The sequence below is a fragment of the Terrapene carolina genome, unplaced genomic scaffold, assembly GCF_002925995.2.
Source record: "Terrapene carolina triunguis isolate 2854851 unplaced genomic scaffold, T_m_triunguis-2.0 Scaffold42, whole genome shotgun sequence".
In the NCBI taxonomy this organism is placed as follows: Eukaryota; Metazoa; Chordata; order Testudines; family Emydidae; genus Terrapene; species Terrapene triunguis.
Genome location: NW_020664393.1, coordinates 26,547,920 through 26,574,135, shown reverse-complemented (window position 1 = coordinate 26,574,135; position 26,216 = coordinate 26,547,920). Strand labels below are relative to the sequence as shown.

Here is a 26,216-nt window from a genome sequence, read left to right as displayed (position 1 = left end):
ACAAATCCATGCTGGCTGTTCCCTATCACCTTACCACCTTCCAAGTGTTTGCAGATGATTTCCTTAATTACTTGCTCCATTATCTTCCCTGGCACAGAAGTTAAACTAACTGGTCTGTAGTTTCCTGGGTTGTTTTTATTTCCCTTTTTATAGATGGGCACTATATTTGCCCTTTTCCAGTCTTCTGGAATCTCTCCCGTCTCCCATGATTTTCCAAAGATAATAGCTAGAGGCTCAGATACCTCCTCTATTAGCTCCTTGAGTATTCTAGGATGCATTTCATCAGGCCCTGGTGACTTGCAGGCATCTAACTTTTCTAAGTGATTTTTAACTTGTTCTTTTTTTATTTTATCTGCTAAACCTACCCCCTTCCCATTAGCATTCACTAGGTTAGGCATTCCTTCAGACTTCTCGGTGAAGACCGAAACAAAGAAGTCATTAAGCATCTCTGCCATTTCCAAGTTTCCTGTTACTGTTTCTCCCTCTTCACTAAGCAGTGGGCCTACCCTGTCTTTGGTCTTCCTCTTGCTTCTAATGTATTGATAAAAAGTCTTCTTGTTCCCCTTTATTCCCTTAGCTAGTTTGAGCTCATTTTGTGCCTTTGCCTTTCTAATCTTGCCCCTGCATTCCTGTGTTGTTTGCCTATATTCATCCTTTGTAATCTGTCCTAGTTTCCATTTTTTATATGACTCCTTTTTATTTTTTAGATCATGCAAGATCTCGTGGTTAAGCCAAGGTGGTCTTTTGCCACATTTTCTATCTTTTCTAACCAGCGGAATAGCTTGCTTTTGGGCCCTTAATAGTGTCCCTTTGAAAAACTGCCAACTCTCCTCGGTTGTTTTTCCCCTCAGTCTTGATTCCCATGGGACCTTACCTATCAGCTCTCTGAGCTTACCAAAATCCGCCTTCCTGAAATCCATTGTCTCTATTTTGCTGTTCTCCCTTCTACCCTTCCTTAGAATTGCAAACTCTATGATTTCATGATCACTTTCACCCAAGCTGCCTTCTACTTTCAAATTCTCAACGAGTTCCTCCCTATTTGTTAAAAATTCAGTACATCCCTGGACCACTGGATTTCTCTCATAGACATAAAAGGAAAAGTTATCTTGACTTACCAAAAATTTCCTCGATCTTAATTACAAAGTCCAAAGAATGGACTCTCAGCCTGCATACATCTATGTCAGACCTGTCAGCCACTGACAGAAGAGGGTGCCACCAGCTACACCGAAGAGCCTGCCACTGAAACAGGTTCCATTGCAACAGATATCCCTTGTGGACTGAAATTTATTAATGAGCTTATATGCACTAAAACAATAAACTGTAAATTCCTACTGCAGAGCATTTCTCTATGAACCAATTTGAATGAACTGAAAGAGTGAGATTTATTCTTTTGGCCAATGAAATACTCCAAACAAGGAATGGTGGAACCTGTGGAGCTTGTAACTCAGAGAAAGGAAATTTTCGGTAAGTCAAGAAATGTTCCTATTCTCTTTGGTTTACAAGGTCCACAGATCTGTTAACCTAATGGGATTTTATCACAGTGTCTTCAGGCTGGCAATCAAGCAGAACTACATACAGGGTTAAAAACTCCTTCTCTACTTCTAGAAGATCACAGCATCGGGTACCCTCCTATCAAAGTCAGCATCCATCAATGCCTCAATATCTAGCTTGTAAAATTTTGAGAAGGTATGGATGGACAATCAAGTGGCTGCTTTGCAGATTCCATCATACAGTTTGTAAGATCTTTCAGCCCAGGAAGCTGCTACTATTCACAGCAAGTGAGCTTTGCTGCTGTTTTCTGGAGCGAGACTGAAGCTTAATGGATGCACTGTATCAGCCTTCTTGAACTAGTAGATTTGTATACCCTCTTTTCGTTAGATGCCAAATAATAGAGAATATTAGAGTATTGGACTTTTGAATAATCTGTGTGCGAGGGATGTAGATCTTGAGGCCTCTATGAATACTCAACATCTGCCAGAACTCTCTTGGGTCAGATGGTTTTGAAAAAATAGGGAAATACAATTTGGGGGGGTTCTGTGAAAATCCAAGTTAATTTTGTGTATAAAGGCCAATCTGTTCAAAGAACCACCTTATAATAGTGGACTATGCTGCACTGTACCTCAACAGAAAAAAGTTTTAAACCCCAAGCTCCAACACCCTCCAGGCAGAGCTGATGGTTACCAGGAAAGCCATCTTGGTGGGGAAGAAATATATGCAGTCCTTCTGAAGGGATCAAAAGGATGCAGATTTAGGGTATAAAGAGCAAAACTGAGGACCTTGGGGGAGCTCAATTAATCTTAGGAAATGCCTGACATCACAGCAAAAACAGATCTTCTTCCTGCCTGTGGAGAAAAGTATCTTAGATAATGTAGTCACTTATCCTTTTAATGCTGAAACTGTAAGACCTTTCATCAGATCCTCCTTTGATCACTATCCCAAGATCTGTGATATAGATGCCAAAGGAGGAGAGAAGCTAAGTATCTTGCACCACTGCTTGAACTTCCACCTGGCCTAGAATAAAGAATTTGTGGAAACTTTTCTAGATGCCAGAAGAGTGGAGATTATACTTTGAGTATTCTCTCTCTCACGGGAGAGTGGTCAGAATTCAGGCAAGTTAGTCTTAAGTACTCTTGACTTGAGGGACAAATTGGTCCATGGGACGCCAATCCTATCTTAAGGAAGGACAATGGAGTTCAACTGAATCATACTGAGGAGATCAGAGAACCAGGGCCAATACAAAGCCACTAATATTACCAATCAATGCCCTCTCCCTCTTTATATTCTGGATAGCTTTGTGTAACAGAGGAAAAGGGATACATACAGAAGGCCTACTGATCACCTCGCTGGGAGAGAGCATTTGTATCCTATTGCCCTTGGATCGCTCCTGATTGAGAGAAAAAGGAGGGGGACTTTGCCATTTGTGTGTAATGCAAACAGTTCCATCAGAAGAATCCCAAATTTCTTCAGCAGGAACTGAAACACTTGTGTGAAGATTCCACTATGCGCGATCTAGCTTTTCCCTGCTTAGCCAGTTGGCAGCAATGTTTTATTTTTATTTGACTATGTTGAGTTTGGATGGACTAGAGATTTTGTTCCATCCAGGACATCAGAAGGTAGACCTCATTGTGCAGGGATGATGATTGCATTCTATTTGTTCATACAGTCCATTGCACTGGTGGTGTCTATAATGATTAGTACACGGGAGTGTACCCTGGGACCACAGTGAATTGCCCTGAGCTCTTAATCAGTTTATACTGTTTCCTCTCATGTTCTGTTTAAGTTTCCTGTACTGAATTTACTATGAGAGTTCCCCATCCCTTGAGGCTAATATCGGATATAAGCCCTATTCTATCCAGCTTGGCCATGGGAAATCTCTTGTTAAAACAATATGCGCAGAGAAAGTTGGACTCTCCTGGTGGGATGAACAAGAGGTGTAAGGAGGCAGGGACAGTGGATATGACTGGAGGAGGGTCTCGTGTACACTTAGGCTCATTGCCCTGTGTCCACACGTGACATGAACATCCCAGACAGTGTTATCAGGGAGCAAACTAAAACTTTTCAGAGACTGCAGGCCATCCTGAACAAAGTAGTCAATTTGTGTTCTCTCTCTCAAGAAATAAAAATTCAGAGAGATTGCATGTTGATTTCAACCCTCATATGAGCTATCCACTGCATGATGTTCAGATGGCTCTTTTCCCAGTTTAGAATTGCACAGAGGTCTTTGGGGATCAAGAGTGTTTGTACTACTGTGTCTCTGGGTGCAACCCTTACCAACTGATAATCCAGGAGTTGACAGAAGCAAACTCCTCCCTCTGCCTGAGGACAGCTATCAAGACAAGTCATACCTTTGTAAATAAGCTAAGGCTGTGGAAAGGCCAAAGTACAATGAGCTGCATTGGAAGTGCTAGGATTCAAAGCCCAAAAACAGAGAAATTGTAGCAAGACTGATGAATGGGGACATAGAGGTAAGCATCTTTCAAATCTATCGTCACCAAGGGGGAATTTAACATTTCCATCTTGTATCTCAGCTTTCTCAGGAACGTGTTGAGATGCTTCAGGTCAAGCACTGCCCTGCTCACCTCTAATTTCTTTTTGACCAGGAGCAAAAGAGAGTACACAAACCTTGTCGCCTCTCTATGGCTAGGACTGCTTCTATTGCCCCAATTTGCTGGAGATGAAAGATAGCTGACTGCATTTCCCCAATCTTCTTAGGGCCCATGGAACTGGGAGAAGGGATAAATCTGGAAGGAGGGAGAGTGAGCAGATCCCTCTCTCTGGATAATCTCTATAACCCAATTGTCAGAGATGATTTAAGGCCAATGACCTGCAAACAGGAGGAGATGACCATTAATGCTCTAGTCCATACCAGACTACTTTGGCAGTGAGTCATGAGTTATGTTCAGGAGGACCAGATGGTCCTATGGATATCTCATCCCTGCACTGGCTGCCTCTGGATCTAGACCATTTTCCCCCTGGAGAAGCTGGGATTTTCTTGTCTATTAAGCCTTCTGGTCTGGAAACTTTGAAAGGATTACTTGGATTTGTAATAGATCTAAAATTCCCTGCTGGGGAGCTTGGTAGGAGTCTGGGTTTTCATTGATTTTTGGAGTCGCCATCACTTTATCCACTGGTTCCCCAAATAATTTTCCTTCTGAATACTTTGATGATGCTTAAGTCACTTTAGCCTGAATAGCTGTCCTTCATTCATACAGCCACATATATTGACACATAACTGCAATGTAGCTCATGGATCTTGCTGAGTACCAGAGTGCATCCAGAGAAGAATTAGAAATTAAAGTTGCTGACAGAGGACTCTTTCTGAAAGAGAGATCCAAATCATAGGTATTGCCATGTCTTTAATTAGGGATGTAATGGATTTGAAGAATTCTAACTTGAAGAGCTTTTCCTCCTTTTCTATCTCCTGTCCTTCCTATTCTGAATGTGACAGTTGTCCCTCCTCCCAGGAGGACACTGAGGAACTGCATCTGCAAGATCTGGATTTATGCTTCCTTCTCTTAGACTGGCCCCTTCTTGAATGACCAGCATCAGAAGACCCTGAAACAGATGTAAAGGACTCCAGTTCCTGCATCTGGATGTAGGCACTAGTACTTCAAGCCTTTAGTGATTTGATTTGAACCTGTGATTGCAGAAGACTATTTGTACTTTTGCCCAGCTGATTCACCAGCATCTCCCATGTAAGATAATTATTTTTTTCCTTATAGCTTTGAATTATAAGGCCCATCCGTTGCCACTTGAAAGCATTCCCATCATTGATGACTTAAGCTTTAGATGGACACATAGACAACACATCTATCTTGTGCAGCTTCAATAGTTTTTAATATGAAGACATTTCTCTGAATTACTGAAATTGTGTAATGAGAAGGTCACTCACCATGTGCAGTAACTGAGGTTTTTTTGAGATGTCCCCCTGTGGGTGCTCCACTTCAAGTGATTGTGTACCTCTGTGCCTCTAGTTGGAGAATTTCGACAGCAGTACCCAGTTGGGGCACACATGCACTCTCCCCGACTCACGCCTGTGCAGCAGTTAACTAGTGCTATGCGGCCAACTCTCCCCACAGTTCCTTCTCTACCACAGAGGAGCCTGTGAGAACTCTGAAGTTGAGGGGAGGAGGGTGGGAAGTGGAGCATGCACAGGGACACACATCTCAAAGAACCTCAGTTACTGCACAAGGTGAGCAATCTTCTCTTCTTCTTTGAGTGATGTCCCTCTGGGTGCTCCATTTCAGGTGACTGTAGAGCAGTGTCCCTCCGTGGAAAGGAGGGGTTTTGGAGTTGGATGTGTGATCGATAACAGGACCGTGAGTCCTAATAAAGTATCAGATGTTGAATCTTGCTCGATTGCGTAGTGTTAAATGAATGTGTGGTCTGATGCCCAATGGTTGCTTTACATATGTCCATAATAGGCACATTATTAAGGAAGGCTATCGATGTGGGAGCAACCTGGTAGAATGTTGGTAGTAGTAGAGATGAATGCACTCTGAAATCCATTTGGAGAGTGTTTGCTTAGCTATAGCTTCTCCTTTAGATCTCTTTGTAGTTGAGAGAAACAGTTTTAGTGCATTCCTGAATGCTTTAGTCTGTTTGAGATGAAAGGCTAGTGCCCTTCTGACATCTGGAGTGCCGCTTCTTGCCTGTTCTTATAGGACTTAGGGAAGAATGCGGGAAGATGGATGAGTTGGTTGAGGTGGAACAAAGAGGGTACTTAAGGTAGAAATTTAGGATGTGGTCTTAGAGTGACCTTATTCTTGAAAAAGAACATGTATGGGGGGTATGCCATGAGGGCCCCAATATCTCTTACATGTCTTGTGGTCGCGATGGCAACAAGGAAGGCCATTTTCATCCTATTGACTTCAGACCATTTCTCATTTGTCCAGATCATTTTCAATTATAATCCTATCCTCCAGAGCACTCACAACCCCTCCCAGCTTGGTATCATCCACAAACTTTATAAGTGTACTCTTTATGCCATTATCTAAATCATTGATGAAGATATTGAACAGAATCGGACCCAGAACTGATCCCGGCGGGACCCCACTTATTATGCCCTTCCAGCATGACTGTGAACCACTGATAACTACTCTCTGGGAACTGTTTTCCAACCAGGTTTGCACCCACCTTATAGTAGCTCCATCTAGGTTGCATTTCCCTAGTTTGTTTATGAGAAGGTCATGCAAGACAGAACCAAAAGCTTTATTAAAGTCAAGATATAGCACATCTGCCGGTTCCCCTCTATTGACAAGGCTTACCCTGTCAAAGAAAGCTATCAGGTTGGTTTGACACAATTTGTTCTTGACAAATCCATGCTGACTGTTACTTATCACCTTATTATCTTCTAGGTGTTTGCAAATTGTTTGCTTAATTATTTGCTCCATTATCTTTCCGGGTATAGAAGTTAAGCTGACTGGTCTGTAATTCCCCGGGTTGTCCTTATTTCCCTTTTTATAGATTGGCACAATATTTGCCCCTTTTCAGTCTTCTGGAATCTCTCCCGTCTTCCATGACTTTTTAAAGATAATCGCTAATGGCTCAGATACCTCCTCAGTCAGCTCCGTGAGTATTTTAGGATGCATTTCATCAGGCCCTGGTGACTTGAAGACCTCTAACTTGTCTAATTGAATGAGCCAAGATTGAAAATCCATTGACTTTATGGTGAAAGGTTGTGATGGCTGCAAGGTGTATTCTCAGTGAAAGACCCAATTTTTTTATTTGACGTATATAGTCCAGGACTAGTGATAGAGCGGAGGTGGTGTCTCTGATCTGTTTGTTCTGGCACCATGCATGGAATCTCTTTCATTTGTGGAGGCAGGTTGAGCGTGTAGTTGACCATCTGCTGTTTAGCAAGACATCCTTTACCTCTTCCGAACAGGTCATCTCCTCACCTTGGAACCTTGCTCTCAGGTGGAGTATCTCCAGGTTCGGGTGCAAGATCTGGCACGTATCTTGTGACAGACCATGTGGAAGAAGTGGGAGAATGTGCAGTGAACATGCCGACGTCTGCTTCAGGTATGGGAATCAAGTTTGTCTCTGCCATGTGGGAGCTATCAAGATGACTTTGGATTGGTCGGTCTTAATCTTTTGTATGAGCCTGGACAACAATGGGGTAGGAGGGAAAGCGTAAAGGAGAAGAGCATACCATCTGAGTAGGAAGGCACCACCCATAAATCCTAGCCCCAACTCTGCTCTGGAACAAATGCTGGGCATTTGCTGTTCTGATTTATGGCAAATAGATCTATGGTGGGAAATCCCCATTGTCAGAATACGTCTTGTATCACCGAGATAGTTATTTAACACTAGTGATTGTGGGAGAACTTTCGGCTTAATATGTCCGCTGTGGTGTACTGACATCCTGGTATGTAGGAGGCTGATATGGTGATGTTGACCAGTTCCTCAGTCTTGATGCCTCGATGCAGAGGGAGTGTGACCTCGCTCCTCCCTGTTTGTTTATATAGCGACATTGTCTGTCAGGATCTGTATGGTTTTGTTTTTGATCATGGGCAAAAAGTGTGCAGATGCGTTGTGAACTGCTCACAGTTCCAGTATGTTTATGTGCACTGCTGATTCCAGAGGAGACCATCTGCCCTGTGTTGTGAGGTTGTTTAGACTGGTGAACCAGTCCACTAAGGAGGATTGTGATTATCATTGCGGGGGGAAACTGTAGAAAGGGGACTCCTGCATGCATGTCATGTGAATGGGTCCATCACCGTAAACAGTCCTTGACCTTTCATGGTATGTTGAGAGGCTTGCTCAAACTGTTTTTGTGTGTGATATACACTGTCCTGAGCCACCCTTGTAGACAGTGCATGTGTAGTATGACATGTTTTATAACGTAGGTGGTTGCTGCATGTGGCCTAACAGCTGAACGCAAGTCCAGGCAGATGTTTGTGAACTGTTCACCATAGTGTTGATCAGATTCACTAGGGTGGCAAATCTGTGTAGTGGTAGTGAAGTTTTCACCTCCAAGGTGTTTAGGGGAGCGCCAATGAATTCTAGTTCTTGTACTGGTGTCACCATTGACTTTTGAATGTTTATTTGGAGACTGAGTTTTGTAAAGAGTGACACTGTCTTTCGTGTGGCTTCGATGGCTTCTTCCCGAGTGAGGGTCTTGAGCCGACAGTCGTCTAAATATGGGTATATCACGACCCCTTGCTTGCAGAGGTGGGCTGCCACCACTGCTAGAACTTTGGAAAAGACTCGGGGCTGGGGAGGGGCGTGGAAAGGCCAAAAGGAAGTACCTTGTACTGATAGTGATCTTGTCCCAAAACAAATCGGAGGAACCGCCTGTGCGGTAGATGTATGGAAACATGAAAGTATGAGAATTGCAGGTCGAAGGCCAAAAACCAGTCCCCTCATTCCAGTGCTGGGATTATTGTTGCTAAAGTAACCATCCTAAACCGTTGTGTTTTATTGAATTTGTTTAGGTTTCTCAAATTGAGAATGGGCCTCCATCCCCTGGTCTTTTTCTGGGTTTAGAAATAATGGGAATAAAATCCCTTCCCTCTGTGTTATACCAGTACTGGTTCTATCACACCCAATTGCTGAAGATGGTCTACTTCCTGTCTCAGAAAGTGCTCGTGAGAGGAGTCCCTCAAGAGGGATTGGGCGGGGGGGAGGAGAGGGGGAAATGGAGGTAAACTGGATGGAATAATCAGTGGTGATAATTTCCAGCACCCATTTGTCAGAAGTAATAATTTGCCATGCTGGGTAGAATGGTGTCAAATGGTCAGTAAAGGGATGGTTGGTAGAAAGTAGTTTTAGAAACAGGAGTTGGGAGGTCTCTCGGGCCCCTGACCAAACCCTCAAATGTGATGTTTCGATACAGGTTGTTGCGACATAGGAGGCTGAGATGGGACTGGCCTACATCTTGTGGGTCTCTGCTTCTGCCTCTGTGGATGTGTGTAAGGCACTGGTCTTGAGCATTGTGATGGATAACATCTGCCTTGTTTTTATGCAGGTGTGTAGATGCCTAAATACCGAAGAGTCACTCTAGAGCCTTTCAACACGTGGAGGGACTCATCAGTCTTACCTGCAAATAACTTTGGACGTTCAAAGAGGAGATCCTCTATGGTGGATTGCACCTCCTTTGGGAATCTAGACAAGTAGAGCCAAAAGGCCCGTCACATCACTATGGAGACTGCAATGGATCTTGCCGCTGTGTCTGCTGAGTTTAAAGATGCCTGCAGAGCTGTTCTTGCCAGGAGATGGCCTTCAGCGAAAACTGACCTAAATTGCTCTTCTTTGTCTTCAGAGATGAAGTCAATAAATTCTGACAGTTTGGAGTAATTTGCGTGATTGTTTTTGCCATCAAGGCTTCATAGCTTGCTATTCTGAACTGCAATGTTGCTGATGAATAGGCTTTGCGACGAAAAATATCCAATATTTCCCACTCTTCATCAGACAGGGTGGTCCTCAAATGGTGTTGCTTGCCCTGCTGGTTGACCACCTCTACCACCAATGAGTTTGGCTGGGGGTGTAAAAATAAAAATTCTAGGTCCTTCAATGGGATGTAATACTTTGTATCTGCCCTTTTACAAGTACACCTCTACCCCGATATAACGCTGTACTTGGGAGCCAAAAAATCTTACTGCGTTATAGGCGAAACCGCATTAGATAGAATTTGCTTTGATCCGCCGGACTGCGCAGTCCCCCCACCCCTCGGAGCACTGCTTTACCGCATTATATCCAAATTCGTGTTATATCGGGTCGCGTTATATCGGGGTAGAGGTGTAAGGGGGTTTGTTGTGAGTGTCTACCAAATGGTCGTGGCGGGAGCCATGAGTGCCTCATTTATGGGAAGGGCAATTTTGGAAGATGCAAACATGTGTAATATGTCCAACAACGTGAGGTTGCTGAGTCCCAACATTTCCAGTGGGATTTGGAGCGTGTCTACAATTCTTCTAAACAGCTCCTGAAATTACTTAAAATCATCTCCTGTTGTAGGTGGCAGAGGCATAATGGTCTCATCAGGAAAGGAGAAGGTATTAGTTGCAGAAGTAGCCTCTTGATCTAGAGCCTCCTGTTTCCCCAAAAGTCTCCCCAGGGACCTCACAGGGTCCCACCTCTGACACTGAAGGGGAGCGTCTCCGTCTTTCCCTGGAGATACTGGAATAATAATAATTGCCTATATACAGCCTACAGGTCCCGATATGACCACTGTAGCAGGAATGGCATTAGTGGAGACATCCATGGATGTCCATTACCACCCCGGAAGCTGGCTCTGGAATAGTGTCCTGGCTGTTCCTGTAGAGCTGGTCTGATGATTCCCTGGATGGGTGAAGAGTGTTGTGAGGAATAAACATCTCCCTCCTCATCGTCGTCCTCGATAAAAAAAAAAAGGAGGGGCAGATCTGTTTTTTGGCGTCAGTGCTGAATCTACTGACATTATATCGATACCGAGAAGAAGTGATTCCGGTGCTGCAGTACCTAATAAGTCCTTATGTCGGAGAAACTGCTGCGTTCCAAGAGATCTCAGCACTGAAGATGGCATCTGTGGGAATTGTTGTGGTACCAGGAGTGGTTGCGGTGCTGGAAAGATAGGTTCTGAGGGTGCCTATACCAAAGGAGGTAAAGTAGACGTCGGTACCGGTACCATGCATGGTGCTACAGGCGCGAGATCGGAAGAGCAGAGCACATATGTAGCCCAAACAGGTACTGCTGTCGAAATTCTCCAACTAGACATTACAGAACGTACAATCACCTGAAGTGGAGCACCCACTGGGACATCACTCAAAGAAGAGCCCAACAGTTTCATGGAAGTTCAGAGAGTTGGAGGTATGAATAATCTTACACCCCAATGAATTATTTGAACCAGTAAGCTTTAATTAAGAACCTTCCTTGACGTTACTCCTCAAGACACTGACATATGATTGAAAAAAATCAATCTGAAGGGCAGCTCTATTTGAAAAGGGACAAAAATGGCACTATGGGGTTCTATATTTATTGGGTCTTACTAATTCCATAAATAAATTTACTCATTTATAGGTAAAAAGAGGTTTATCCTAATTGCGTAGACTGAGTAGACTGTTGGTCCTTCCTCAGTTGAGACTGAGACAACACATCTTCTAATCTTCTCTCGCTCTGGCCATTCTTCACCATGCTTGTCCATATCTCCTTGTTAGGAAACCATCCCACCTCTTAGAAGGCCGACCGTGTGGCTGTTTCTGTTCTCACGGATACCACTTGGATATAGCTGCGGTCCATCTGTTGTCGCTGAGTCGGGCCACATGTCCCGCCCACCGCATTTTGCTGAGCCTGCTTTCAACAACATCTCCTCGCACTCCAGACTGCTGCCTAATTATTTCATTGGGGATGTGATCGCGGAGTGAAATGCCCAAAAATGTTCGTTCCATCGCCCTGCGTGACAGACAGTTGATGTTCCTCAATCTTTGTCAGCGACCATGTTTCGCTGCCATATAACATCACTGGAAGCACGGTCGAGTTGAAAAGATTCGCACGAGTGGTTTTGCTGATCTTTCCTTGGAGGATGTCCTTGATGTCACTGAATGCGCACCATCCAGCTTTTTTTCTGCGTGACAGTTTGCCTTTCTGATCGTAGCAGATGTTGACTTCCTGGCCCAAATAAATGTATTTATCACCCTCTTGGATCTGCTCTCCTCCAGGACTTATTTGGGTTTTTGGCAGAACACCTGATCTCATGTATTTTGTTTTCAACCAATTAATTTTTAATCCGACTTGACTACTTTTCGCATTCAGTTCTTTAAGCTTTCTCTCAAGCTGGGCTGTGTTTTTGGCTATCAGCACTATATCATCTGCGAACCTGAGATGGTTTAGCCACTCGCCATTGATATTAATCCCACCTTTCAAGTCTGCTCGTCGAAAAACCAATTCAAGACAGGCTGTGAATAATTTTAGTGAAACTGTATATCCTTGTTTCAGACCTTTCTCAATGGGGATTCAGAGGGGAGTATCAAACAGCGATATGTCCGTGCTGCAGCCAGAGTTCGCTTCCTTTAGTAATGTGATATATTTCACGCTGATGCCCTGTTCTGAAAGAGCTTCAAGGATGGCGTTAGTCTCTACGCTGTCGAACGCCTTCTCGTAGTCCACGAAGGCAATGCACAAAGGGAATTTATATTCCCTTAAATGCTCTAGTAGTTGGTTTAGAGTGAAGAGGTGGTCTATCGTGCTATAATTACTTCGAAAGCCGGCCTGCTCTCTAGGTTGCTGTTCATCCAGGTTTCATGATAGTCGATTTGTTATTATTTTAGTGAACAATTTATAGATATGCGAAAGCAGGCAGATCGGGCAATAGTTCTTTAGATTTTCTCGATCGCCTTTCTTATGCAACAAGATGGTATTGGACTCTTTCCAACTGGACGGTATCTTCTGGATTTCCAGGTTGCGGCTGAACCTTTGGGCGAGAGCTTTCCAAAGTTCCTGACCTCCTGCCTTAAGCACTTCTGCTGTCAGACCGTCCTTACCTGGAGCCTTCCCCTCTTTCATTTGATGGACTGTGTGGCGGACTTCGCTAATGAGGACCAGGAGTATGTGTTCATCCGTTTGTTGAAGTGATGGCATTGGGACGTCTATACGGGATGCAAACAGCCGAATATAGAAATCCCTATCTTCTAATTGATAACTGTTAAAAATCATCCTGGACTCTGCAGGTCAAGCTGTATTCTTTCCTTGGCATACTTCATTAATAGTATTAAATATTCTTCAGGTTAAATGCAACTCCATTAGCCTTTCAGAGGAATCATGTATATGCATTTCTATATATTAACCAGATCAAAAGGAGGACAATATTATCTAACTTTAACATGGGTATGTCTATTTCATTTCCAGCCAAGCTGCAGATTTCGTTAAAGGAGAACATGTATTATAATGATGCTAGGCCTCTTTCTATTAGACCAAATTCAAAACCAAAATACCAATAGATAGGGGTAAGATTTGGTGTTCCCTCAGTTCTGACAAGGAGTTACTATGGAACTATTTGGGTATAGGTATGCTGGTATAATTTCCCTATATGAACACACTATTCTGGAATAATTACTCCACTTTGCAAGTAATTTCTCTATGTACACAAGCCCTATGACTGCTTTTGTATTTAGATTCCTCCTCAACCGATGCCGAAAATGCATTATGGCCTTTCCCCATACCAATTTTATTAATGTTTCTTTGTGAAAAATTTTATGTTGTAACCCAAAACTTTAAATATAAACCTACCTGATCCTCCTCTTTCATAGCCTCTAAAATATTTGTTGAAAAACAAAATATTTTAAAAACGTTACCCCCTCCTCTTCATTGTTATTTTTAATGCATTTTTATAATGCGAAAGGTGCTTCAGAGAAGAGAAGAAGGAAAGCAATTTTTAATCTATTTTTGTAATGTTTATTTTTTCTCTTGACTAGTTCTATATATTTTTTCTATTTAAGTCTTCTTAAATATTCATAGCGTATAGAATAACTTGCTTTGTTTAAAGTACAAATACTGTGCACTAATGCATATACTCTGGAAATATCTAGTGGTGAGAGTTTTGGTTGAAAGTGACAGTATCTTCTAGAAATTAATGACCTTTAAGTTCGTATATCAGTAGTTTACCAGTTACCTGCTCTGCCATCTCCTGCACCTCAACCCCCAAGTTCTTGGCCATGCACCGGAGAAGGGCTTGATGCCCCTTAAAGTCATCCGGCGGGCTAGCTCTGGAAGGTTCCGCAATTGCCTCATCCAGGGATGATGAGGAAGACTGGACCGCTGGTGGAGGTGCTGGGGTCTCGACCACCGTGAGAGAAGGAGACTAAGGGGTGGGCATAGGTTCCTTCACCCCAACCTCAGAATGGGCTTCTGGTACCGGGACCGGTGCAGGTGGGGCCGCCGACCATTGCTCCAATGCAGTCACCGAGGAGTGCTGCAAAGTAGGCATTGTCACAATCGGGACGACCCAGGCACTCCAATAAGGCCACTGCATTGGCCACTGGCTGTGCTGCCACTGAAGTGCCACAGACGGCAGAGTGGGCTCCGGTGCTCAATCATGACAATGGGACCTGGGCGATGGGCTGAACTGGCCCTCCATATCGGAGGAACCACCTTCCAGCGACCAGGGAGGAGCCATCGACTCCGGAGTTTGTTAACTGGTCGTGGCTACCGGCAACCGCTGACCAGGTATAATTGACAAGTGACTGTACCGGGGAGAGCAAGACGGAGACTAGTGTCAAGATGGGGAATGTTTCCATTGCGCCGGCGACCAGGACTGACGCCTAGAGGATGACCGGCGTGAGAATGAACGGTGCTGGGAATAGTAGGGGGAGCGTCAACCCTGTGTCGGTGAGTAGTGCCGAGGGGATCTGGATGTCAGCCTGGGTGACCGAAGGGAATCCCGGGCCAGGTCCCAGTCGCATCAACATGTGCGGAGAAGATCAATGTCTTCTGTCCCGCGACCAGCAGTGTTCCCCTTTCCCCTGAGGTGTCTTAATGGCAGGCTTGTCCTCCTAGGGAGACTTAGCCGGGTCCACCAGCACCGAGGTCGTCATTGGAGCACGTGGAGACCTGAGCTCTCTCTGTGCCTGGGGAGCCTGGGATGACAACAGTGCAGGCAGGGGTGTGGGTCCATACCACTCCCAAGAGTCGGTGGTGGACCTTTAAGAGGGCTGGGAGCACCAACTGGAAAGGTACAATCGCACGGCTCCGGAGTGGCCTGGGGCCAGGCCCCGGTCCCTTGGAAGATGACCCCTGGACTTTCTTGCTGGGTACCGGGGAGTGCTTCTTGGCCTTCTTCTTCGGCACTGGCGATGGCGAACGGTGCCATGAGCAGGGTGCCGGCGGTGTGCTGTGCACGGAGGTCAAGGCGCTCGGTGCATTCTGCCTGGATGGCTCGGAAGCTGGGCGCAGGGCAGACTCCATCAGGAGAGTCCTAAAGCGGATATCCCGCTCCTTTTGAGTGCAGGGCTGAAAGTTTTTGCAGACCTGGAACTGCTCCTTAACGTGTGACTCCCCCAAGCATTTAAGGAAGCTGCTATGGGGGTCACTCAGAGGCATAGGCCTGTTGCATTCCGAGCAGAACTTAAACCCAGGAGAGTGGGGCATGCCCCGCCTGGAGCAAAGTCCCCACTGGGACCCTAACTACTAACTAACACACACTTAACAACTACTTACCACTATCAAATGCAAACTATGTACAAAGGCCCTAAGGCGTGAAGTTCAAAAGGAGAAGCTGCTAGTTCTTGCTAAGCAAGAAAGGCACTCCAACTGACCACCACAGATGGTAAAAAGGAACTGAGAGGGCAAAGGACTGGTGGCATCTGACATACTGCTGCATGAGCACAGCACTCCAGAGGGTGCCACAGCTGGCCATATGGGTACCGCTAAGGCAAAAATATCTGACGACCACACACGTGGGCACGCACACACCTAGAATGGAATCGACATGAGCAAGCACTCGAAGAAGAACTTATTTTATGTTTTAATCTAAACCAGGAAGTTTGGAGTGAAGCGCTTGGGAATCTTAAGCACCGGGGCAGAGGCTGTTGAATTTCCTCTCCACATTGAGGGAGGGGTGAACGCTATGAGTTTACACTGTACAGTTCCCTGTGTACCGCAAGATTGTATAATTTTGGGTTTATAGTCCAGTGGGGGGTGGGGACTACCTGGGGAGACGGGGATTATTTTGGCTGTAGCCTCTCTATTGTTGGTTCATGCAGTGGCTGGTCAGAGAGCCTGCATGTAACTGTAGCTGGGTGTGTGTCCCTACCTATGTGAGTGCTGGTGGAAGTGTAGGACCGGGAGCGGGTCTGCAACTTGTCATAGCAGCACAGTGTGAGAGGGAGCCCAGGCTGGTGAGTCAGAGGGCTCAGTGGTACCTCAGTTCCAGGTGGCATCCTGGGGGAACCTGTCACAATTACTTCACCCACCTTGTCTCTCTAATAAGAACCATGACAGAATAGTAACAAGACCTTTGAAAATGCATACAGTCTCAAATGAATCTTTCTTCGGAAGCTTGTCTTGTAACACACCTGAGACCTAATAATTTCAAAGCCCCTTAGCAATTATACCTACACTTCACTATCCTTGTTACCAGCCTAGAATTTAGTAGAGCTAAGGATAGGTGCAGTTTGAGGGGAAGGGGGCATGAAAAAATGTTGTGAGGATACTCCACTATTACCCTGGCAGAAAACAAAATAGGAGCATTCAAAACTACTAATTCCCTGTTTGGAGTTCTGATAAACCACTGATGGGCCCTTGCCTAGCTCTAACTGCCTCCAAATCCCTAAGGGACAGCACAATTTTTATTTCTCCAGACAAAGTGTTCCAGGATAGACAAGCCCAGAAGGTCTAATTTAAAAAGTCGCACAGACCCTTCAAAAATACAAGCACCCCTTCAAGCTCTCTATTTCACAAATATATTTTTTTAAAAGGCGTAAGGGGCCAGCAATGGTATGTCCCCAGTATGTATGGGTCTCAGACCACTACTCACCTCCACAGTCCTGCTGCTGCTCATGTCTACTCTGAAGGAATGTTTTGATATTGCCAGATGCATCAGACCTATATTTTAAAAAATCCCTCAAAGAACTGCTCATGAGAGGAGGTACTATTATGGAAAATATTCTGTCACATTTAGTGTCCCTGTTTATATAGGGGATCTGACTGGAGGTTACTCTTGGCATAACTTTTAAACACAAAAACCCATGTGATATACATATTAGACAAAGTTTTCTTCCCCTTGTGCAACTTAAGCAATATGCACTCTTATTCATCTGTGACAACCTCAAACAGCAATACATGCCCTCATGACCAAGATGCATAATTACAGTAATTTCTACTTGACAGGACTTCCAGAAACACAACTCATTGCTTGTTAAGAACATTATAGCAAAGTGACAGCTCTGCTATAGTTAAGACTAGATTTTTGTTTTAAGCACCTTAACTCTATTTCCTGGTTTTCACATCTCTGAGTTTTGCTGACACAGACATTCTGAAAGAGCAATAAGCTATCACTGGGCAATACTAACTCTGTGTTAGTTATTTGCCATTTAATAATATAACATGAATAGGCAGGTGCTCTCTCAATAGCTATAAATAAATAAAAAAACATAATATGCCCCGTTTCCCATTTTAATTTAAACTGAAGTGAGAAGTTTAGAGACATCTGTGGGCTCAATATACCAAAGTAAGTTTTATGGCAATTTCTGTAATAAAATATGGATGACTATTTACCTTAGAGAAAGAAGGTATTTTGTTCTCTCTTGGAACATGACTTGTAATGTGCTTCCTTTTCTCTTCTGATCTATAAATCTTTATTTCTTCTTCTCCCTTTGCTGTTCTCCATTCCTCCTGTCTACTGGAAGAGAGAAATTAAGAAATGTTAATTTCAGAGTTTCCAGGCTTAGGCCAAAGTCCTATAGTCAGAGATCCTTTTCTTGATGATTTCTGTGTGTGAAGTAGTATAGGATGTTTATTACGTTCTTGTGTTAAACAATGGTTACTTACCCTATAGTAACTGCGGCTCTTCAAGATGATGTTGTCAGCGTGGATCCCATTATGGGTGCATGTGTCTCTCACTCGCACAAGCTTGGAATATTATTAATAGTAGTGTCTGGCAGGGCCACACATACACCTTGTGCTTCCTTGAGGTCCCATGCAAGGGCACAGAGGGTGGAGCGGCCCTAACCCTTCCTCACAATTCAAAGCCAGTGATAGCTTAGGACCACAAAGTGTGGGTGGAGGGTGGGTCATAGGGTCCACACTGACTACATCATCTATAAGAACCACAGTTACTGTAGGGTAAATACATGCTCTCTTCTTCGAAGTATCTGTTAGTGTGGCTCCCACTGTAGGTGACTGGCAAGCAGTATCCTCTTCAGTATGATGGGCATGAGGAGTATCAACTGCATCAAACAGAGACTGGAGTACAGGTCTCCCAAAGTTTGCATTTGATCTAGAAGCCAAGTCGAGTGTATGTTTGACAAACGTGAGTGGGCTGACTCCACAAAGCAGCCTTGCAGATTTCAGATACTGGTATGTTCCAGAAACATGCTGAGGACGCTGCTTGAACTCTGGCAGAATGAGCCCTAACGGTCAGTCGGAGAGGAACATCAAGCAGTTGGTAGCACAGTGAGAGACACAGTTATCCATTTTGAAAGTCTTGGGGATGAGATGGCTTGACCTTTGGAGCAGCCACCTATAGCTACAAATAGACATGAAGATTGTCTGAAAGAGTTGGTCCTGTCAATATAGTATCAAAGGCTCTAGATACATCCACGGTGTGGAGTTTCTTCTCCCCTTGCATATAACATGGCTTTGCGAAGAACACAGAGTAAATTGATTGATTCAAATAGAATTCCGAAACCACCTTGGGGAAGAATTTTGCATGAGCTCTCCCTACCATTTTATCTCTATCAAATGAAATACATGAAGGTTCTGCCATGAGTACCTGAAGCTTGCTGACTTTTCTGTCTGAACTGGTGGTGACCAAGCATAATATTTTCAGAATAAGATAGTGGATGGAACACCCCAAGAAGTGCTCCGAGGGGGTGCTCCTTAAGTCTGTGAAAGATGAGATCCCATGCTGGAGCAGGGACTCTGACCAAGGTATAAGCATGTTTAAGAAATCTAGATACCACTGGTTAAGAGAAGGCCAAAACCAACTGAATCAGTGGATGATACGCCGATATTGCTGCCAGATGAACCTTAAATCAAACTGAATGAGAGCCCAGAGTGCAGAATTGCAGTAACTAGCGTTGTGATAGCTGGGCCTACAACTTTACTCTAATTATGAGCTCAACTGTAAAAAGTATGTAAAAGTTCACGAAATGTCACAATAACCTATAACAACAAATAAATGTTGATGGGAAAAAGTACAAAAGGGAAACAGACTGAATTAGTCTAAACCAGTGGTTCCCAAACTGGGGTTCGAGAACCCCTGGGGGTTCACGAAATGTTACAGGGGGTTCGCAGAAAAAAATTCTCTAATGGCGGACAGAGCTGTCCATAGGGACCCCGGGCAGCATGGGGCCAGCAGCCCGGAGCCCCTGGACTTCCAAGAGCTAAGAGGATCAAAGCAAGCGTATCTATCACACTGAGGAGATTTAAACTTCAAGACTCCTTATAAGAAATGGAAAGGGAGGTGGATATTTTTTGCTGTTTTTAAAATTAAATAGGCAGCTAGTATTGTTTTTAAAATTATTATGAGGAACAAGTTTAAGCTTTGTTGTAACGTGTGTTGTTTGTCTGGACTGCTCAAGACCTGAATGCTTGTGTAGGAGGAACTCTTTGAGTTGGCTTCTTAAATACCTTCATGCTGTTTCACATCTGATACTCTTTGATGAAACATAGGAGCCTTGTCTTATAACAGGCTTCTTCAAAGTGATACAAGCTACGAAAGTGAGATCTTGGAAGAGTGTTCCCATTTTCATAATGTAATACAAATACTGTAATGATAAATAAGAACATAAGAATGGCCTTATTGGGTCAGACCAAGGGTCCATCTAGCCTAGTATCCTGTCTTCCGACAGTGGCCAATGCCAGGTGCCCCAGAGGGAATGAACAGAACAGGTAATCATCAAGTGATCCATCCCCTTTCGCTCATTCCCAGCTTCTGGCAACGGAGGCCAGGGACACTTAATAATAATTAGTGTGTAATAAGCATGTAATAAAAACAAATTTTATATTTCCAAGATCACTGCTTTTATACTCAGGTAAACGAGAAAATCCCTGTAAATATTCATTTTTAGGAGGGGTTCACGAGACTTGACATTTTAGTGAAAGGGGTTCAAAGGTTGTTCAAGTTTGGGAACCACTGGTCTAAACAAAAACGCCTACTACTATAACTCAAGGACCGTGTTGAAATCATGCTTGGTAAAAACAGAGATGTTGAACAAAAATGAATGAACCAGATGAACATATGTTAGGTCTAACTGGTGGACAGATAATAAACCCATCATTCTCTTTTTAGGTCCTTAACAAAGAAGATTTTTTGGGGAAAAGATGAAAGAACAAATGGAAGCTACTAGAGCGAGGGTCACCATTATGGCTGCCACCCCTAGCTACCATTTACTGAGATCTGCCCTTTGTCACCCTGATCTGGAGAAATGACTTGACCAGACCGAGCTAAACAGAGAGGGACTCAAATAACATCGCCTCCCCTACCAGCTCCAGCTGAATCCCAAACATCACCTGAGATGAAGCAGGATCAAACTTTAACAACAGAAGCAACAAGAGCTCCAGTTCATCTCAACTAGCGTCTCTTTTCCTCAAAAGGAGTTACCATCTTTGATACCATCTAAAAGACTGTCAAACAAGGGGGTTTGACCTTCTAAAACTCTCTCCAGCTAAAGGAAATGGGAAGAAGAAATGTTGTTAAAATAAAATCCTTACTTAATACATTTCAAATGACTTAACTGTTTTTCCTTTTTTTCCTGTATGTTTAATAAAAGATTAAAAGAATTTGCAGTGGTGTGTTTGCCATAGTACTAAGCAGGCTGAGGTTTCTGGTTACCAACCCCGGACCTTGTTTATGTTTGACACTATTTAAGTCAGACAGTGGTTGGGTTATCAAACAATTTTGGCCCATTTATTTCATTCAAATTAATACAACAGTAGTCTAGAACAGAGCTTCTCAAAGCCGGTCCACTGCTTGTTCAGGGAAAGCCCCTGGCGGTCCGGGCCGGTTTGTTTTCCTGCCGCGTCCGCAGGTTCGGCCGATCGCGACTCCCACTGGCCGCGGTTCGCTAAGCCAGTTTCTAGCCCCAAGATTTTAATTTTGATTTAAGAGTCACAGATTCTTCAGAAGAACCCACATGGCATCTAAGGCAACTGAGTAAAACATACTTGAAAGTAGGTATTTTCAAGAAGCAGTCAGCTGTAGGTTGGTAAATACACTCAAAAGCTTGTGTTTGCGCTCAGGAACAGAGTAGATTTATTCTCAACATCTGTTTCTTATGGGAGTTTTACCACTCACAGAAATAAAATTACTACAGACTTTAACATCTTGACTCCTTTTTTGGCAGAGGTGGGTGTGAGAGTCTGTAACACTATGTTCACCCCTTTTTCAAACTGAGGCCTGGTCTACACTAGGCTTTTATGTCGACTTTAGCGCCGTTATATCGAATTAACCCTGCACCCGTCCACACCAGGAAGCCATTTAGTTCGACATAAAGCTCTCTTTAAATCGATTTCTGTAATCCTCCCCAACGAGAGGAGTAGCGCTAAATTCGACATGGCCATATCGAATTAGGCTAGGTGTGGATGGAAATCGACGGTAATAGCTCCGGGAGCTATCCCACAGTGCACCACTCTGTTGACGCTCTGGACAGCAGTCCGAGCTCGGATGCTCTGACCAGCCACACCCCCGGGAAAATTTGAATTCATTTTCATTTTCCTGTCTGGGCAGTTTGAATCTCAGTTCCTCTTTGGACATCGAGGGGAGCTCAGCAGCAGTGGCAACTATGCAGAGCTCTCCAGCAGAGATGGCCGTGCAATCCAATAGAAAGAGGGCCCCAGCATGGACTGATCGGGAAGTCTTGGATCTCATCGCAGTGTGGGGCGATGAGTCCGTGCTTTCAGAGCTGCGCTCCAAAAGAAGGAATGCTAAGATCTACGAGAAGATCTCCAAAGCCATGGCAGAGAGAGGCTACAGCCGGGATGCAACGCAGTGCCGCGTGAAAATCAAGGAGCTGAGACAAGGCTACCAAAAAACCAAAGAGGCTAACGGACGCTCCGGATCCCAGCCCCACACATCCCGTTTCTACGAGGCACTGCATTCCATCCTGGGAGCGGCCGCCACCACTACCCCACCCCTGACCGTGGACTCCGAGGATGGGATCATGTCGGACATGACAGCGGACGGGGAAGAGGAGGAAGGAGATGAGGAGGACGAGGCAGTCGACAGCGCTGGCACCGCTGATTTCCCCGACAGCCAGGAGCTCTTCATCACCCTTACCGAGATCCCGTACCAACCGTCCCCATCCCTTACCCCGGACACAGAATCAGGGGACGGATCAAGCAGTAAGTGCTGTAAACATGTAAACATTTATTTAAAACAGAACGGTAATATTTATACTATTAACAATGTATATTTATAAAAGTGCTGTAAACTAGTAAAAAAATAATCAGGTACAAAACAGGAATATTTACAAAGGTAACAAATGGGTTTTGCATGATTTCTCTGTCTTAGGCTCTTCTCAATTTAGTCCCAAGTATTTTAAAAAAATTTCACAATGTCCGTTACTACATGATTCCCAGGCCCAAGACGCTCCACTCCAAAGTCCCAGTGCACCTACGCGAAAATCCGGTCAATGTGGCCGGGGATCGACGAGAAATCCTCGTAGGAGAACTCCTCGTAGGTCTCGTGGAGGTAGAGCTCAAGCCTGTTGATCAGGTTCCGGGGTAGGGCGATCTTAGTGGGCCCTCCGTGGTAGCAGACATGTCCCCTCCATGCCACAATCAGGTACTCGGGGATCATGGCCCGACATAGCATGGCGGCATACGGCCCCGGTTTCTGCATGCTTTCCCGCAGCATGCGTTCTCTCTGGGTGTCCGGGATCCTCAGGAGGGTGATGTCGCTCATGACGCCCTGCTTTGAATTAGGGAGGGGACTGTTAGTATTGGGACTGCTTTACAGCCACGCGGTGGAGGGAGAGGGGCAGCATACAGGGATCTTTCCCTGGGACAGCCGCGAGGGGGTGGGACAGGGGCAGAGTTGATGCTGTCCTGATTGCTGGCAGCAGAGACTGGCATTGCTTTCAATGTGAAAGGAGGCCAGTGCTACAGCTGGAGTTTTAAGCAGCCACAAGTCTGCGGCTTACCATTATTGCCCGCTCCAGAAGTTCAGGTCTCCAGCCACAGTTCTCTGAACACTCCAAGACCTCCGCAAGTCCACAGGCACTGAAGGCGACGGCCGAAAATTCGACCTTGTCCTGAGTGCGCATGTGAGAGGTTCAGTGCATGGTCTTGTTCACAGAGAAAGACTAGGTTCTTTGTATACAATTTCATTTATCTGTCTCAGGAATTCACTCCCTTTTTAAAATTCACACAGACACATCTGCGACTGTCTCCCAACCCAGCCTGTCAGCACACTCCCAGAGGCTAGCGCAGATTAGGCGGAGGAAGAAGAAGACGCGTGAAGACATGTTCACAGAACTAATGGGCTGCTCCCGAGCCCAGGCAGCCCAGCAGACACAGTGGAGGGAGAACTTGTCACAAATGCACCGAGCAGTCATGGAACGGGAGGAGAGGTGGCGTCAGGAGGACCAACAGGCTACTGAAAAGCTGCTTGGACTAATGAGGGAGCAAACGGACACGCTCCGGCGCCTTGTGGATGTTCTGCAAGACCGGAGGCAGGAGGACAGAGCCCCGCTGCAGTCTATCTGTAACCGCCCTCACCCGCCACCAAGTCCCACACCACCCTCACCCAAAGTCCAAAGAAGGAGGGGCGGCAAGGGCCGTTAAAACTTTCAATCAACCCCTGCAGACTGCTCTAGCAGTAGAAGGCTGACATTCCCCAAAATTTCATAAGTCCTTTCCTACCCACCTCACACAAGCCCCCGTCCAAGTTTCACCCCCCACGTTTCATGTCTGGTTCGCAATAAAATGTTTGTTTCTGTTCATTACTGTTTCGGTCAGGTTCTTTTGAGGGAGAGTCTGTCTGGAGGGGGGGAAGGGGCTTGGTAATTGGACAGGACAGTCACCTTTAGCAGGCTACAGAGGCGGGGTCAGGTCCAGCATCAGGACACATACACAGTGCAGTCACTGGTTACCCTGGTCAGTCTGGGAGGTGCTTTTCATGTTTTGGGGGGGGGGGGGGGGTTGCTCTGTGACTTTGTGGCGGGGGAGGGCAGTTACAGATCTTATGCAGCGGTCCTTATCCTGGCTCACAGATCCACGCAGCAGGGGATCTGTAACCCTACCCCCCCTGCCAGAAAGTCACATAGCCGACACATACACACAGTCCCCCCCAGGAGTGCTGGCAGGCTCCATTGAAATAACCAGTCCACCAGTGCGGAGCCTGTCATTCCGGGAGTTTAGAAGTATCATTTGCATCAGAACACTGAACCCGCCCCCCGCCACAGTCTGCGTCCCCGGTTTAAAATATTCCCGCGAAAACAGCAATACAGACAACGGTGTTCATTAAAAAATCGAAATGATTTTATTTTTTGGGAAGGGGAAGGGGGTGAAGGTTGTATGTAACTGGAGAGGATAGTCAAAATGAACTGGGTAAAGAAACGGGGGCAGGTTCAGCTTTTCTGTCCACAAACTGAAAAGTCACTGGTTGCCCTGCTCACTCAGGAACCTAGCTTTCAAAGCCTCCCGGATGCACAGGGCGTCCCGCTGGGATCTTCTAATGGCCCGGCTGTCTGGCTGGACGTAATCAGCAGCCAGGCTATTTGCCTCTAGCTCCCACCCCGCCATAAAGGTCTCCCCCTTGCTCTCACACAGGTTGTGGAGCACACAGCAAGCTGCAATAACGATGGGGATATTGGTTTCGCTGAGATCACAGCGAGTGAGTAAGCTTCTCCATCTCCCTTTGAGACGGCCAAAAGCACACTCCACCACCATTCTGCACTTGCTCAGACGGTAGTTGAACAGTTCTTTTTCTGTGTCCAGGGCGCCAGTATAGGGCTTCATGAGCCAGGGCATTAGCGGGTAGGCTGGGTCCCCGAGGATGACTGTAGGCATCTCCACATCCCCAAGAGTTATTTTGTGGTCTGGGAAGTAAATACCTTCCTGCAGCCGTCTAAACAGACCAGAGTTCCTGAACACGCGAGCGTCATGAACCTTGCCCGGCCATCCGACGTAGATGTTTGTAAACCGTCCCCGATGGTCCACCAGTGCTTGCAGCACCATTGAAAAGTAGCCCTTTCTATTGATGTACTGGCTGGCCTGGTGGTCCGGTCCCAGGATAGGGATGTGAGTCCCATCTATAGCCCCACCGCAGTTTGGGAATCCCATCGCGGCAAAGCCATCTATGATGACCTGCGCGTTTCCCAGGGTCACTACCTTTGGGAGCAGTACCTTGACGATTGCCTTGGCTACTTGCATGACAATAACCCCCACGGTAGATTTGCCCACACCAAAGTGGTTCGCGACTGACCGGTAGCTGTCCGGCGTTGCAAGCTTCCAGAGGGCTATGGCCACTCGCTTCTGGACAGTGAGGGCTGCTCGCATGCGGGTGTCCTTGCGCTTCAGGGCAGGGGACAGCAACTCACAAAGTTCGAGGAAAGTCCCCTTCCGCATGCGAAAGTTTCGCAGCCACTGGGATTCATCCCAGACCTGAAGCACTATACGGTCCCACCAGTCCGTGCTTGTTTCCCGGGCCCAGAATCGCCGTTCAACAAAATCCACATGCCCCATTGCCAACGTCATGTCCTGGGCGCTGGGGCTCGTGGTTTCTGACAGCTCTGTGCCACTCTCCGACTTCAGGCTCTCACGGCGGTGCCGTAGCCTCCTCGCCCGATTTCTCTGCATCTGCCTCAGGGAAAGGTGTATGATAAGCTGCGAGGTGTTGAGAACGGCCACAAGTGCAGCGATGGTCGCAGCGTGATCCATGATCGCAGTGCTGTGGCGTCCGCGCTGTCACTGACCAGAAAAGTGCGCGAACTGATTTCCCGCCGGCGCTTTCATGGAGGGAGGGAGGGCGTTAGTGACGGACGGATGACGACAAATTTTTTTTACCCAGAAGGCATTGGCGGCTCGACCCAGAATTCCGATGGGCAGCGGGGACTGCGGGAACTGTGGGATAGCTGCCC

The 26,216-nt window shown here is 45.7% G+C and overlaps 1 protein-coding gene across 2 annotated transcripts in view; it reads right to left on the bottom strand.

Moving 5' to 3' along the window:
* PHIP (pleckstrin homology domain interacting protein) overlaps nt 1-26,216 on the bottom strand; it is a 341,807-nt gene that overhangs the window by 104,503 nt on the left and 211,088 nt on the right. For both annotated transcript variants that reach the window (XM_024194657.3, XM_024194658.3), the window contains exon 20: nt 17,689-17,812. In XM_024194657.3, the coding sequence (XP_024050425.2) occupies nt 17,689-17,812 (124 nt within the window). The remainder of the gene's footprint in view (nt 1-17,688; nt 17,813-26,216) is intronic.